Below are 13,747 nucleotides of genomic sequence, written 5' to 3'. Positions count from 1 at the left end.
TGCTCCAGCCTGGGCTTCCCTCTCCACAGGCTGCAGGTCCCTGCCAGGACCCTGCTCCATCCTGGGCCTGCCACGGGGTCACAGCCTCCTTCCTGCATCCACCTGCTGCAGCGTGGGAGCCTCCATGGGCTGCAGGGGGGTCTCTGCACCCCGATGGTCCCCCACGGGCTGCAGGGGGGTCTCTGCACTCCGATGCTCCCCCATGGCCTGCAGGGGGGTCTCTGCACCCCGATGCTCCCCTATGGGCTGCAGGGGGGGTCTCTGCACCCCGATGGTCCCCCAGGGGCTGCAGGGGGGTCTCTGCACCCCGATGCTCCCCCAGGGGCACAGCTGCCCCACCCTGCTCTGCCCCACGGTCTACAGGGCCTGAGCTCCAGCACCTGGAGCACCTCCTGCCCCTCCTTCTGCACTGCCCTTGGGGTCTGCAGTGCTGTTCCCATGGTCTCACTCCGCTCTTTCCTGGCTGGAATTCTTTCTTTTTCTTAAATATGTTATCCCAGAGGTGTTACTGTCACTCCTGACTGGCCTGGCCTTGGCCAGCAGCAGGAATTCTGTCCTGGAGCCACTGGCATTGGCTCCACGGGACAGGGGAAGCTTCTGGCAGCTTCTAACAGAAGCCAGCCCTGTAGCCCCCCGCTACCAAAACCCAGCCACAGAAACCCACTGCACCCAGTTACTTCCACTTGCCCCAGGATGGTTCCAGTTTCCATCAGGATGATCCCAGTCACTCCCAGTCACTTCCAGTTTATGCCAGTTGCCTCCAGCATGCACCCTGTCACTCCCAGTTACTTCCAGTTGCTTCCAGCAGGATCCCAGTTGCTCCAAGGATGTTCCCAGTTGCCTTCCAGCATGGTCCCACTGGCTCCCAAATCCCCCCTGTGTAGTTCCAGTCACTCCCAGTTTGATCCTGGTCCCTTGCAGTCACTCCCACTGTGATTCCAGTATGGTGCTGGTCACTCCCACTATGATCCCAGTCACTGCCAGTCACTCCCAATAGGATCCCAGTTGCCCCCAAGGTGGTCCCAGTTGCTCCCAGTCACTCCCCCAGGACGGTTCCTTTCACTCTCAGGGACTCCCAGTCTGAGTCCAGTATGGCCCCAGTCACTTCCAGTCACTCCCTGGAGGATGCCATTTGCCTTTTGCATGGTCCCAGTTGCTCCCAGTATGATCCCAGTATGAGTCCAGTCACCCCCAGTATGATCCCAGTAACTTCCAGACACTTCCAGTATGAAGCCAGTTTGATCCCACTCATCCCCAGCATGGCTGCAGTCCCTCTCACACACTCCCAGTATTATTGCAGTCACTCCCAGTAAGACCCCACTAGGGGCCCAGCTGCTCTCAGTATGACCCCAGTACAACCTGATTAGGGGCCCAGTTGCTCCCAGTATGATCCCAGCCACCCCCAGCGTGGTTTCAGTTGCTCCCATTCACCCCTACTATGGTTCCAGTCACTCCCAGAATGATCCCAGTCTCTCCTAGTAGGATCCAAGTTACCCCCCAAGTTACCCCTGCATGGGCCCAGTTGCTCCCAGTCACCCCACTGTAGTTCCAGTCTCTCCCAGTCCCTCCCAGTATGACTCCAGTATGATCCCAGCGGCACCCTGTATGGTGGCACTCACACCCAGGATGAACCCAGACATTCCCTGTCACCCCCAGGATAAAGCCATTTGCCCCCAGCAGGGTCCCACTTGCTCCCAGTCACCCCACTAGAGTTCCAGTCTTTCCCAGTAGGATCCCTGTCACTCCCAGTCTCTCCCAGTATATCCCAGCTGACCTCAGCATGCTCCCAGTCACTCCCAGTACACTCCCAGGCAGTCCCAGTATGATCCCAGTCACTCCTGGTCTCTCCCAGTATATCCCAGTTGCCTCCAGTGTGGTCCCATTCACTCCTGAATGCTCCCAGTAGCTTCCAGCATGATCCCAGTTGCTCGCAGCCACTCCCAGTCACCCCCAGTGGGGTCCTAGTGCCTCCCAGTATGATCCCAGTCAATTCCAGTGTGATCCCACTTGCTCCCAGTATATCCCAGTTGTGCCAACATGGTCCCAACTGCCCTCAGAATGCTCCCAGTCACTCCCAGTATGACCCCAGCCACCTTCAATGTGGGCCCAGTTGCTCCCAGTATGATCCCAGGGTTGCCCAGCATGGTCCCAGTTGCTCCCCCTTCCTCCCAGTGGGATCCTAGTAGCTCCCAGTTGCCCCTAGCATAGAACCAGTTGCTCCCAGTATGATCCTAGTCTGATCCCAGTATGATCTCAGTACAATCATAATTGCCACCAGTATGATACCAGTGACTTCCAGACACTTCCAGTATGAAGCCAGTTTGATCCCACTCATCTCCAGTATGGCTGCAGTCCCTCTCACACACTCCCAGGATTATTGCAGTCACTCCCAGTATGGTCCCAGTATGACTCCAATAGGAGCCCAGCTGCTCCCAGTATGATCCCAGTTGCCCCCAGCGTGGTTCCAGTTGCTCCCAGTCATCCCTACTATGGTTCCAGTCACTCCCAGCCACTCCCAGTATATCCCAGATGCCTCCACCATGCTGTCAGGTGCTCCCAGTATGATTCCTGTGGCCCCTGTCACCCCCTTTTCTCTCCCCACAGAGCTCCTGAGCCGCCGGCGGCCGCAGCCCCTCCCTGGGGCTTCGGGCCCAGCCTGGACCCCCCCCATCCCCGTGAGTATTTTGGGGGGGTTGTGTGTCCCCCCTCCCCTGCTGTCACTCTGCCTCTGCCCGGCTGCTCCCAGTGATCCCAGGAAAGCTTCCCAGTTCTCCCCAGTCCTGGTTATTGGGGGGCAGTGGGGGAGGGGCTTGGGGGAATCCCAAGGGGTGGAGCTGAGTTTGGGGGGGCAGAACCAGCCCCAGGATGGATTGGGAATGGGGACCCCCCTGTGTTCCCCCTGTGTCAAGCCACTCTGGGAGGGTCTTGGTGGGGCACCTGCCCCTTAAAAGGCACCCAGCTCACCCTCAAAGGTGCTGGGACCCCCCTTAATCTCCCCATGGGCCCCGGAGAACCCCCCAAACATATTCAGAGCCCACCCAGGATCCCACCTAACCCCTTTTTTGGGGTGCTGGGACCCCAAACGGAGTTGGAGGAAGCTGGGGATTGGGGGATGATGTGGAAGATGTGAGAGGAGGGAAAAATGGGGGTTGGGACCCCCAGAGTAATCCGGGGGTGGGGCCTGTGGATTGAGGGGACTTTGGAAAAGTGGGAGGAACAGGGAGAAGGGTGGAAAAGGGAGGGTGGTCTGGTAGGTCGGATGGTCCTATGAGGGTCTTTGGGCACGGGTGTTGGCAAAGGGGGATGGCCCCCTGAGCTCCCAACTTCCTGTGGGGTGCTGGGGGCTGCTGGATCCAATCTCAGCCTTGGATTATGCCAACAGTTTCAGTTTAGAGGAATTACACAAGTGTGACTGAACCATTTAGGTCCCCCAGGTTTTAAGGATGGCAAATCAGATCTATTGATAGAAATGAATTATTTAGGGATACAAATGATCAGACAAAAGATCTTCATTACAGTTATTTACTGTACAATAGAAGCACTAAAACTACCAGGAGTACAGGATAAGATAGGACAGTGCTCTACACTAAAGCAATTGTTGAAGCAATTCTACTCAAGCTGGCACAAAAGCAATAATTCTTAACTAGAGATGGATGGAACTCCCTCAGACCAACGTTCGTGGGGAGATCTCTGCTCTCAACCTCCAGCAGTGACCCTGGGGGGGTCCCCAGCTAAGGCAGGAATCTGCACACACACCCCCACGAAGGGTTCTGTTGGAAGAAGCTGCCCCTGGGAAAGGGGACTGGCCCTTTCTGGTAGAAACCTCAGTCCGCTCAAGTGCAAAGGGCCGCTATGACCCCCCCCAAAGGACAAGACAGTTGGGGAAGGAAAGAGGGGCTTGGCTACCAGAGATCAAAGATTTCATGAGGTAAAACCAGGTTCAGTTCAGGCTGAGGGCGCTGCGGCACCGCCCGTGCGAACACTCCTGACGGGAGCGCGGCGAGCGGAGGGCGGAGGCGGGGGGGGGGGGAGCTCTCTAAAGGCGGTGCGCGCGCAGAGCGCCGTGGTTGCTTCCGGGAAGCAAAGATGGCGCTGGCTCCGCGCTGCACTGTGAGCTGGCGGGGCCTGCGGGAGAGCGGGGCTCCGGGGATCCCCCCGGGGGCTGCGGGGAGCGCGGGTGTGGGTGGAAAGGCTGGAGGGCTCGGGAGGGTTTAGCCGAGGGGTTCGGGGGTTCCCGAAGGGCAGAGCGCGAGGCCTGGAAGCCGCGGAGGGGGTGGGGGGCTGATCGAGCGCCCTGGCTGCACTGCGCAGGCGCGCCGGCGGAGTACTCATGAGGAAACTGCAACTCCCATGAGGCTGTGCGCGATCCGCCATTACTTTTCCCACCACAGCGCCCTTGCCGGCCTGGTGGACCGACCCCAGGGAACTGGGATCCCAGTGACCCCCCCGAACCCCAGAGACCCCCAACACTCAGCACACAGAGACCCCACAGGGAGGGGGGCCCGGGGGTCCCCTAAAGCCCAGCAGTGGGGTTCAGGGGATCTTCCAGGCCCCAAGGGAGGGGTCCTAGGGATGCTCCCCAAATCCGGGGGAGGAGATGTACCACATCTGGGTAAGGGGATCCCAGTGCCCCCGGTATATCCCAGTGACCTCCCAGTGACCCTCAGTACAGCCCAGTAACCCCCTCAGTGACTACCCAGTGTGTCCCAGTGACTCCCACTGCCCCCCAGTATGGCCCAGTGATCCTGCAGTGAGCACCCAGTAACCCCCAGTATGGCCGAGTAACCTGCCAGTGTCCCCCCGTGTGTCCTGGTAATCCCCCAGTAACTCCCCAGTCCTTCTCAGTGCCCTCCCAGCATTCTTCAGTTCCCCCCAGTCCCTCCCAGTGCTCCCTGGTTTCCCCCAGTGTGTCCCAGTATCCCCCAGTAATCACCCAGTGCCCCTCAGAGCCCCTCAGCTGTCCCCAACATATTCCCAGATGCCTTTGGCCTTTCTGTGAGTGTGTGTGTGGTGGGGGGGGTGTTTTTGGGGTCAGTGTCCAGGGTGGTCCTGGGGTGAGATGCAGAATTTGGGACATCAGGGATGGGGTTTGGAGACAGTTGGGAGGGATTTGTGGACAAGGGAATTGGGGGTGTCAAGGGGGAATTGGGGCCGTGGGGAGGCCCTGCGAGAAATGGAGACACCAGGGGGGTCTTGAGGTGTTAAGGAGGGAACTGGGGACACCAAGAGGGTCTTGGGGACACCAGGGGGGTCTCAGGGTTGGGTTTAACACCGAACTGCAGCATCGCAAGCTGGTGGTGCTGACCCTCCTCTCCCCCCAGGGCCCCATTAGCCCCCTCAAATATCCCCCAACACCCCTTTAAATTTAATCCTCTCCTCCTACAGATCCCTTTGACCCCCCAGTGCCCCCAAGACCTTTTAATTCCCCCAAATGCACCCAAAGGCCCCCAAAACCCCCAAATTCCAATCAAACACCCCCAGATCCCCCCAAATCTCCCCCAGCCCCCCCTCAAATCCCTTCCAACCCCCTCAAAGAGGGATCACCCGGCACCCTGGGACAAGAACACAGTGGGCTGTACTGGGGGTACTGGGCTGTACTGGGAGGGCACTGGGGGGGCTCAGGTGTCCCAGGACAGAGTGGCCCAGCTCCAGGAGAGATCTGGGGAGCAGTGAGGAGGTACTGGTCTGTCCTGGTCTGTACTGGTCAGTACTGGTCTGTACCCCCAATCCCCAAAGCCCCTCCCCAGCTCCTCCAGCCCCTCCCAGGCCCCTGACTTGGTCCTGCTGCCCCTTGAGCATCTTCAGCAGATGCAGAACCAGGCATTTCATCAGCAAATGTGCAGGTGACCCCAAGCTGGGGGTGTGTTGATGTGCTGGAAGGCAGGAGGGCTCTGGAGCACAAGTGGTGTGAGGAGAGGCTGAGGGAGCTGGGGGTGTTGAGGCTGGAGAAGAGGAGGCTCAGGGGAGACCTCCCGACTGTCTGCAAGTCCCTGCCAGGAGGTTGGAGCCAGGTGGGGGTGGGGCTGTTCTGCCAGGAAGCAGCAGTAGGACAAGAGGGCTGGGTCTTGAGCTGTGCCAGGGGAGGTTTAGTTTGGATATTGGGAAGGAATTTTTTGCTGAGAGAGTAATCAGGCCTTGGAATGGTCTGGGCAGGGAGGGGGTGGAGTCAGTGTCCCTGGAGGTGTTGGAGGTGAGAGTGGATGTGGCATCAGTGCCATGGTCTGGGAAGCACGACGGGGTTGGATCCAGGGTTGGACTTGATGATCTTGGAGGTCTTTTCCAACCCCGCTGATTCTGTGATTCTCTGATTGCCATTCCTGTGGCAGCACATGCTTGAGGCTCTATCCCCAGGGTGATAGAGATGTCTGTCCATATCTATCTCCAAGGTTAGTCTGTAAATGTGTGGTGTTAGCAAAGCAGGCTGAGTTCTGGGCTGGTTGTAGAAGGAGAAAGACGCCCAGAGGCCAGTGCAAGCAGGCAGCCCTGAGCTTGCACCTGATGTCCCCTCCCTGCAGGTTCCTATCCTTGAGCCCAGGCCCTGAGGTGAGGCTGAGAATAAGTGCAAGGCAGAGGTGCTGCTGAGGAAGGAGAGCCCCGTGGTGGGAAAAAACAGATGAAGCTGTGAATGCCCATCCCCGAGCAGGTGCTGTGTCCATCCCCTGTGTGCCAGGTGAGCTGGGGCTTTGCTGCAGAGCTGTGGGCACTGATTTGAGCGTCTCCAAGTGCTGAGATGGTGGGCACCCAGGAACACAAACTGTGCCTGGCCACGGAACCTGCAAGGAGGAGCAGAGAGAGCCCTGTCAGTGTGGGGGTCCAGGTTGTCCCTGTGCCTTCCCCTGCAGGCCCTGGCTGTCCCTGCTGGGCCCCTGTCCATCCCCATCAGGTCCCTGCCCGTCCCCCCCCGAGCTGAGCTCCCCCCAGGAAGTGCCGTGGAGCTGAAGCTGCTGCCATCCCCCCCCTGCAGCCGCTGCCCCAGCCAAGGGAGCAGCAAAGGCAGGGCCAGGAGCAGAGGCAGCAGCAGGGGAGCCCTGGGGGGGCCGGGAAGCTCTTGTGTGGGTCAGGAAAGAGGCGCTGGGCACGAGGCCGGGGCTGTGCTGAGCAGGCCCAGCCCTCACATCCCCCCAGCCAACGCCGGCTGCCCGGGGGGCTTGGGAGGGACCCCCAGCCCGTGTGCCCCACACTGAGCTGGCAGAGAGAGAGCCAAGGGACAGGGCCACGGGCAGGGCCACGGGTGAGGGACAGGCAGGGCCATTGCAGGGCCACGGTGAGGGCACAGCCTGTGGCAGCAGAGCTGCCCAGGGCCGGGGGCAGCCGGGGGTGTTGGTACCAGGCAGTGCTGGGGCCGAGCAGAGCACGAGGCCTCTTGCAGACCCCTGGAGCAGCCTCCCACTTGCCAGCCCCACCCTGGTGGGGTGACACTTTATCCTCCCTACAGGACACTTCCCCCGAACTCTTTAGAGGGCATTTTGTGTCTCTTCCTGGTTGCTGATTCCTTCTGGGGGCCTGAGGGAGCCTCTGCAATCCCATCCATGGCCACAATCTCCTCTCCAGAGGAGAGGAGACTGACTGCAGACTTTGCAGAGAAATTTGTATCCCTAAGTGCTGATCTATATTTGGGACCCAAGGGATCCTCTGCCATTCCATCCATACAGCAGGAGTCACCCTCCTGCCCTTGACTCCCTGCAGAGGAACAAGTGCCATCTCTCTGTTTGGGAGAAGCCAGATGCTGCCCCTGGGCCATCAGAAGTGGTGCTGAAGCCTCTTTCAGCCCAGCCCCAGGTGCAGTTTTCTCATCCCCTCACCGAGTGCCCGCTCCCCCAGCCGGCACTGACCAACCACGGTGTTTGGCACACGTGGTTTGGTGGTTTGGAGAAACAGCCCCGAACTAGTAGGGGGCCAGAGAACCTCGAGGAACAGCCCTGGAGAGTTTTAAGTTACACTACAGTAATACAGCTTTTGATTAACATATAGCAACTCAATCAAGTCCCCATGAAATGACCTCACTTCCCTCATCCTCCCAATTAAACACCTTTTTCTGAGCTGAATCTTCATATTTTGGAGTATTTTTTGGCTGAATCTTAACTTTTTGCAGTTTAGGGGGAGGGGTTCATCCTTCTGTTTCTGAGGGGTTTTTTGCCTGAATCTCGGTGGTTTGGGTTTTTCTGGGTTGAATCTTGGTGTTTTGGAGGTTTTTATGATCACAGGATGCCCAGTGAGTTCTAGAGATGGACTTGGGCAGGAGGAACCCCCAAGCCAATGCGCTCAGCCCTTGTTTTCCCCCCCATCAGGATTTGTCCTTCCCAAAGCTTGGGCGGATGGAGGAGGAGGCTGCGAGGAAGAGGAAGATGCCTTGGGCCCCCCAGGCAGGTGAGGAGGAAGTCAGTGTCCCTTTGGGCGGGTGTTGTGCTGGCTCTGTCAGCCGAGCATGGCCCCGGCTGCAGGACAACCCCGCTGGCGCCGCCGTCCTGCCGGGGCCGGAGTTGGGGGGATGTCCTTGGCCTTCCCTGTGGGCCGGAGGCAAATCCCCTGCCTGTCCTTCTTGCTTCCTGCCCCAGGCCCCGAGCTGAGGCCGGAGAGCCCGGAGGACAAATCCCCCCGTGAGACCCTGGTGGGAGAGGCCGTTTTGAAGGGCTCCCCGGCGCAGGAAGGCAGCGGGGAGGAAAAGGGCCGGAGATCCCCCCGCAGGAGGGGCTCCAAAGCCATCCCAGGGTGCTCTGAGGAGGAAAGAACCAGCCTGTGCCAGGAAGGCGGCCAGAGCTTGAGGCGGAGCTCTGACCTGGTGGTCCCTGAGCAGCCTCCCAGCAGAGAAAAGCCCTTCAGATGCTTGGAATGTGGAAAGAGCTTCAGGCAGAGCTGTGACCTCCTCAAGCACCAGCACATCCACACTGGGGAACGACCCTACTCATGTGGGGAATGTGGGAAGAGCTTCAGGGACAGCTCCACCCTCCGCACCCACCAACGCATCCACACTGGGGAACGGCCCTACAAGTGTGGGGAGTGTGGGAAGAGGTTTCGGACCAGCTCAGATCTCATCGTGCACCAGCGGACGCACACGGATGAGAGGCCCTTCCGCTGCACCGACTGTGGGAAGGGCTTCAAGCAGAACTCCCACCTTGTCACCCACCGGCGCATCCACACCGGGGAGAGGCCCTACAAGTGTGGGAAGAGCTTTAGCCACAGCTCCCACCTGATCCGGCACAAGCACATCCACACAGAAGAACAGCTCGAAGAAGGGGTGGGAAAGGGGGGTAGGGGGAGGAGGGAGGGAGGGAGAGTGGGAGTGGATGTGCAGTGGGGGTGCCTTATTGTCCCCATACCTTGTTCCCTGGAGAGCGGGGGAGGCTGGAGAGAGGGGGGAGCTTAGAGAGCCCTGAGAGCCTGGAGAGGGGGGAGCTCGGGCCCCCTGTGCTGAGCCAGCGGTCGGGGCCGTGCTGTTGGTGCCAAACTGCCCCTGGTCAGGCTGAACCCAGAGCCCGCCCACGTGTCAGGGAGCCCGATCTGCTCCCTGCTCTCGTTGCCCTGGGGCAGCCTCTGGTGTCCCCCCACCTGTGGGGCTGTTTGGTTGCCCTGGGCACAGCCGGCCCTTGTGTGGGTCCCCCCCACGGTGGGGGTTGGTGTTGCTGGGTCAGGCCCCGCCGGCTCCATTGTCAGCCCGGTGCCGGCGGGGGGGACACAGTGGGTTTGGGGCCCCCTGGGAGTGCCGGGGGTGGGTGTGGAGCCCGGGAGCTGCGGAGTGTGGAGGGCAGAGCTGGGGGACCCCTGGCAGCCTGGAGGGGGGAGCACGGAGAGGGAGGAGCCCCAGGACCCCTGGGAGCCTGAAATGGGGGACACGGAGAAGGGGAAGCCTGGACAGTGGGGACCCCTGGGATCCCTGGGACAACGAAGTGGAGAACCTGGAGAGGAGGAATGTCTGGGAACGTGCACCCAAAGGCGAGAGTCAGAGGAGAAGGGACCCTTGGGACCCCCAACACCACAGAGGAGTCAGAGGGTCAGTCAGGGGTGACCCTCTGAACCCCAGAGGGAAGAGAACAGAGATGGGGAACTTCTGGGAGAATTTTTTTGGGCTGCATGTTCATAGTTTGGAGTATTTTTTGGTTTAACTGTAACTTTTTGCAGTTTGGGGGGGCGAGTGCATTCTTGCTATTTCTGGGGTTTTTTTTGCCTGAATCTTGGTATTTTGGAGGGTTTTATGGACACAAGACGCCCAGTGAGTTCTAGGAGGAACCCCCAAGCCAACGCGCTCAGCCCTTGTTTTCCCCCCCATCAGGATTTGTCCTTCCCAAAGCTTGGGCGGATGGAGGAGGAGGCTGTGAGGAAGAGGAAGATGCCTTGGGCCCCCCAGGCAGGTGAGGAGGAAGTCAGTGTCCCTTTGGGCGGGTGTTGTGCTGGCTCTGTCAGCCCAGCATGGCCCCGGCTGCAGGACAACCCCGCTGGCGCCGCCGTCCTGCCGGGGCCGGAGTTGGGGGGATGTCCTTGGCCTTCCCTGTGGGCCGGAGGCAAATCCCCTGCCTGTCCTTCTTGCTTCCTGCCCCAGGCCCCGAGCTGAGGACAGAGAGCCCGGAGGACAAATCCCCCCGTGAGACCCTGGTGGGAGAGGCCGTTTTGAAGGGCTCCCCGGCGCAGGAAGGCAGCGGGGAGGAAAAGGGCCGGAGATCCCCCCGCAGGAGGGGCTCCAAAGCCATCCCAGGGTGCTCTGAGGAGGAAAGAACCAGCCTGTGCCAGGAAGGCGGCTGGAGCTTGAGCCAGAGCTCTGACCTGGTGGTCCCTGATCAGCCTCCCAGCAGAGAGAAGCCCTTCAGGTGCTTGGAATGTGGGAAGAGCTTCAGTCAGAGCTCTCACGTGCTCCGACACCAGGACATGCACACTGGGGCACGTCCCTACACGTGTGGAGAATGTGGGAAGAGCTTCAGCCAGAACTACCACCTCCGCACCCACCAGCGCATCCACAGTGGGGAACGGCCCTACAAGTGTGAGGAATGTGGGAAGAGCTTCAGCCGGAGGTACCACCTCTGCACCCACCAGCGCATCCACAGTGGGGAACGGCCGTACACATGTGAGGAATGTGGGAAGAGCTTCAACCGGAGCTTTCACCTTCGTTCCCACCAGCACATCCACACTGGAGAATGTCCTTACACGTGTAGGGAATGTGGGAAGAGCTTCAGTCACAGCTCCACCCTCCGCAAACACCATCGCATCCACACTGGGGAACGGCCCTACAAGTGCTTGGAATGTGGGAAGAGGTTTCCAACCAGGGGGAATCTCTACACGCATGAGCGGACGCACACGGATGAGAGGCCCTTCTGCTGCACCGACTGCGGGAAACGGTTCAAGGAGAAATCCCATCTTGTCACCCACCGACGCATCCACACCGGGGAGAGGCCCTACAAGTGTGGGGAGTGTGGGAAGAGATTCACCCAGATTGGTGTCTTGACCAAACACCAACGGACCCACCAGTAAGGGAAGCCCTACCAGTGCCCCGACTGCAGGAAGAGCTTCGTCCGCTGCTTCCACCCCTAATGAAGCCCCTGGTGTTGAGGCAACCCCTGGAGTCCAGTGACTGTCAGTCCATCCCTTTTGACCACAAAGGGCCAGTCCCCTTTAACAGAGGCACGTTCTTCCAACAGAACCCTTCTTGGGGGGTGTGTGGAGATTCCTGCCTTGGCTGGGGACCCCCCAAGGTCACTGCTGGAGGTTGAGAGCAGAGATCTCTTCACAAGCATTGGTCTGTGGGAGTCCCATCCATCTCCAATTAAGAATTATTGCTTTGTGCCAGCTTGAGTAGAATTGCTTCAACAATTGCTTTAGTGTAGAACACTGTCCTATCTTATCCTGTACTCCTGGTAGTTTTAGTGTTTCTATTGTGCAGTAAATAATTCTGATGAAGATTTTTTGTCTGGTCATTTGGAACCCTAAATAAATCAATAGATTTGATTTGCCATCATTAAAACCTTGGGGACAAAAGTGGTTCACTTACACCTCTCTAATTTCTCTAAACTGAAACTGTTGTTTCAGTTGTCCCAAGGCTGAGATTGGATCCAGCAGCCTCCAGAACCCCAGAGTAAGTTGGGAGCTCAGGGGGGCCACCACCCATTGCCAACTCCCCTGTGCCCAAAGACCCCCATGGGGCCATCAGGCCTGCCAGACCACCTCCCCTTTTCCACCCTTCTCCCTGTTCCTCCCACTTTCCCATTGTCCCCTCAGTCTCCAATTTTCCACCTGAACAGTTTTGGGGGCCCAACCCCCACTTTTTGCCCCCTCTCCTGTTGGTGCTGAAGGAGAAAATGAGGCTGCACACACAGAGTTCCATTTTGGGACTTGTCCGCCCATCTTTCCGGCGTCCCCCTTTCATTGGGGTTCCTTTGGAAGCAGCGCCTGGGCTTTGTCTTTTAGTCCACTGGAATTCCCAGCATGGCCCCAAAGCAGTGCCCTGATCCCACACATTCCCCTCCCCTCATGTGCTGGCTGTGTTCAGCCACCAGACAAAAACACAGGCTGCCATGCAGAGCGTTCCAAGTGGTTTCCACTTTGGCAAACAGCACTCTCTGGATGGAAAACACCAGTCAAGGCCAAAACACTCCTTGTTGATCTGAATTAACTGAGTGCAGCAGCTCCTGCCTTAACTTTTTCCCATAAAAATTCTCAGGGTTCCTTTGCTTCCAGGAGGCCCCACATGTCACAATGGCCCCTGGATTCCATGAGCTTCCACAGTCTCCAAAGGTTCCTTTAGTTCCATGAGGCCCTGCAGTCCCCAAATGCTCTTTGGATTCTCGGAAATTTCCCACTGTCCCAGGGTCCCTTGTGCTTCAGATGGAGCTGCAGTGGGACAGTGGCCCCTTGGTTCCGTGAGCTCTGCAGTGTTCCAGGAATCCTTGGGTTCCAGGAGAGCCTGCAGTTTCACAAGGAGCACTTGAATGCAGGAGGTTCTGCAGGGTCCCAATGGCCCCTGGATTCTGGGAGGTTCAGAAATATCTCTGGGCTCCCTTGGTTCCAGGAGGACACACATGTCACCAGGAACCCTTGGTTCCAGGAGGTTCGACAGTGTCCCAGAATTCCTTTGATTTCATGTGGTCCTGCATTATCCCAGAATATGATGGATATCACATCTCCTCATAGGGGAGATATGATGTCACAGGAAGGATGTGATGTCACAAGGTAGGCGTGCTGTCATAGGGGAGATGTGATGTCATATGGTGGCTGTGATGTCATAGGGGACATGTGATGTCACATGAAGGATGTGATGTCACGGGCAGGTGTGACGTGTCAGGTAGGGTGTGATGTCATATGATGGATGTGACGTCATAAGAGAGATGTGATGCCATATGCTTGTGATGTCATATGGGAGATGTGATGTCACAGGAGGGGGTGTGATGTCATATGCAAACTGTGATGTCACAAGAAGAATGTGATGTAACAGGGAGGATGTGATGTCACGGGGGGGCTGAGATGTCATGGGGACGATGTGATGTCACAGGGCATGCCATGATGTCAAAGGGAGGATATGATATCTCAGGAGATGTGTGATGTCATATGATGGATGTGACATCATAGGGAAGCCTTGATGACACAGGGATGATATGATGACACAGGGCAGGATGTGACATCACAGGGATGATATGATATCACAGGAGAGATGTGATGTGACAAGAAAGATGTGGTGTCATAGGGGAGCTGTGATGTCATGTGGAGGTGTGATGTTATATGATGATTGTGAAGTCATAGGGGAGGATGTAATGTCACCGGAAGGGTG

General features: G+C 58.3%; 3 protein-coding genes across 3 annotated transcripts in view; 2 read left to right on the top strand and 1 right to left on the bottom strand.

Moving 5' to 3' along the window:
* Window positions 1-10,218, top strand: part of LOC135404629 (zinc finger protein 883-like) — an 82,706-nt gene extending 72,488 nt beyond the window's left edge. Inside the window, exons 3-4 of the mRNA XM_064639363.1 lie at window positions 8,803-9,248; window positions 10,184-10,218. Of these exons, the coding sequence (XP_064495433.1) occupies window positions 8,803-9,248; window positions 10,184-10,218 (481 nt within the window). The remainder of the gene's footprint in view (window positions 1-8,802; window positions 9,249-10,183) is intronic.
* Window positions 1-13,747, bottom strand: part of LOC135405014 (zinc finger protein 418-like) — a 161,350-nt gene that overhangs the window by 132,564 nt on the left and 15,039 nt on the right. Inside the window, exon 3 of the mRNA XM_064639735.1 lies at window positions 12,246-12,255. Coding sequence (XP_064495805.1) covers window positions 12,246-12,255 — 10 coding nt within the window. The remainder of the gene's footprint in view (window positions 1-12,245; window positions 12,256-13,747) is intronic.
* On the top strand, window positions 10,227-11,487 carry LOC135405367 (zinc finger protein 239-like). Its single transcript, XM_064640055.1, has one exon. The coding sequence runs from the start codon at window positions 10,405-10,407 to the stop codon at window positions 11,455-11,457; it is 1,053 nt and encodes a 350-aa protein (XP_064496125.1). The 5' UTR covers window positions 10,227-10,404; the 3' UTR covers window positions 11,458-11,487.

This window comes from Pseudopipra pipra, chromosome W (genome assembly GCF_036250125.1).
Source record: "Pseudopipra pipra isolate bDixPip1 chromosome W, bDixPip1.hap1, whole genome shotgun sequence".
Taxonomy (NCBI): domain Eukaryota; kingdom Metazoa; phylum Chordata; class Aves; order Passeriformes; family Pipridae; genus Pseudopipra; species Pseudopipra pipra.
This window is presented reverse-complemented; position numbering and strand designations above follow the sequence as displayed.

Coding starts and splice junctions, on each gene's coding strand:
- LOC135405367 (XM_064640055.1), top strand. CDS start 10,405: ATGGCCCCGGCTGCAGGACAACCCCGCTGGCGCCGCCGTCCTGCCGGG.